The sequence below is a fragment of the Egretta garzetta genome, unplaced genomic scaffold (assembly GCF_000687185.1).
Source record: "Egretta garzetta isolate BGI_Z169 unplaced genomic scaffold, ASM68718v1 scaffold215, whole genome shotgun sequence".
NCBI classification, from domain to species: domain Eukaryota; kingdom Metazoa; phylum Chordata; class Aves; order Pelecaniformes; family Ardeidae; genus Egretta; species Egretta garzetta.
Genome location: NW_009259719.1, coordinates 11,100 through 12,513, shown reverse-complemented (window position 1 = coordinate 12,513; position 1,414 = coordinate 11,100). Strand labels below are relative to the sequence as shown.

Here is a 1,414-nt window from a genome sequence, read left to right as displayed (position 1 = left end):
GGAATGAAAGGCTTAAGAGAAAACAGAAAGTTAACAGAAAACAACCCATGCCACAGCGGACGGCTCATCGCCACACTGACATGTGCAAAGATCAGATACCAGGAGCGGTTCGCAACCCTAGTCAAGCAGGACGCACGGTCCTTCTATTCCAAGAGAAAAACAAAAAAGTAAAATAAAATAATTACTTCTTGGGGATGACTCACAACAGGCTTCCCCCTCACCAATAATTTGGTCACTTCAGAAAAAGCCAGCACGTGCCATCACGCTTGCAGAGCACCACTGTCCCCGAACCCCTCCAGGTACGCCCCAGGAGACAGCTTCCCACAGCATTTTCTCGCCAAGTCCCAACTTCTGCAGCATGCTAAATTTTACCACACTACTGCCTTCAAAGCATCTAATCAGGAGCATCACACTTCAGATACCTTCAGCCACCAAAAAATAAAGCTTAAATCCATTGCTTTTAGCAGGCAAGCCCCAGATCTGGTTACAGAAATAAGCTTCAGAAGGAAACCAACCATATTATTAAAAGGACATAACTAGGGAAGATGACAGACACACCACCTCCTTATCCCCTTCCCCACTCAAACACCACATCAACACCAAGGTTGTCAGAGAACTGTAGAAGTTTTCGTTTCATTAATAAAATATCAGCCAAAAGATTTGTAGAGGAGCTTAAACACAAACCTCGGACAAGCACCTCACAATCCACCCTGCTCCCTTGTAGGGGGATTTAAAACAAAACAAAACAAAAGATGAAAGGTTAATTAAGCCACAAAGCAAACGGAAGACTCCAGTCAGGAGTACAATTACCTCGGAGTGCCCTCCACCGGAGGAAGGTCTGCAAGAAGTGCATGCTCTTTCTTCTCAGTCCCAGAGGAGGTGGCAGCATTAGCAGGACCAGGTCTGCTCCACCACTTTCTCACAAACACTTCAGCATCCCCAACCTCCTCCCACCCCCTAGCACTACCTCGGTCCAGCCTTAACAAAGAACACCTGGTCTGCTCTGCTAATCACTGATGTGGAGTCTGGAGCTTCTCGCTCTCATTCCCTCTCCCTCTCCAAATAAGCAATTAGCATGAATAATTACAGCTCTGATGATAATACCCAGCCACCTTTGAGCAAGAGGGAAAAGACTGTAATTAACTCTTTCTTAGGGATCAGAGGAGGTTGAAATAGCACAAGCCTAATTATCTTCTTCTGGGACACCTCCTGGCTACCAAGGGGCTTTGGAACGCGTGGGTGGCAGAGGTCAAGTATCATCCTTTTAGAAACCCCTCCGTCCAAACCGATTTTCTGTGTCTACTACCCAAGCAGTCATTAGATGTGCAAATTTACATGATGTAGAAAAGAACCCACAGTTTCCCCGTTGTGTGCTTAATCAGCAATGGGTCACCCATCCAGAGACCGCCTGCAG

The 1,414-nt window shown here is 46.5% G+C and overlaps 1 protein-coding gene across 1 annotated transcript in view; it reads right to left on the bottom strand.

Annotated features, from left to right (window-relative positions):
• Nucleotides 1-889, bottom strand: part of GRIP2 (glutamate receptor interacting protein 2) — a 119,255-nt gene extending 118,366 nt beyond the window's left edge. The window contains exon 1 of the mRNA XM_009639289.2: nucleotides 811-889. Within this exon, the coding sequence (XP_009637584.2) occupies nucleotides 811-889 (79 nt within the window). The remainder of the gene's footprint in view (nucleotides 1-810) is intronic.
• Nucleotides 890-1,414: the final 525 nt, after the last annotated feature.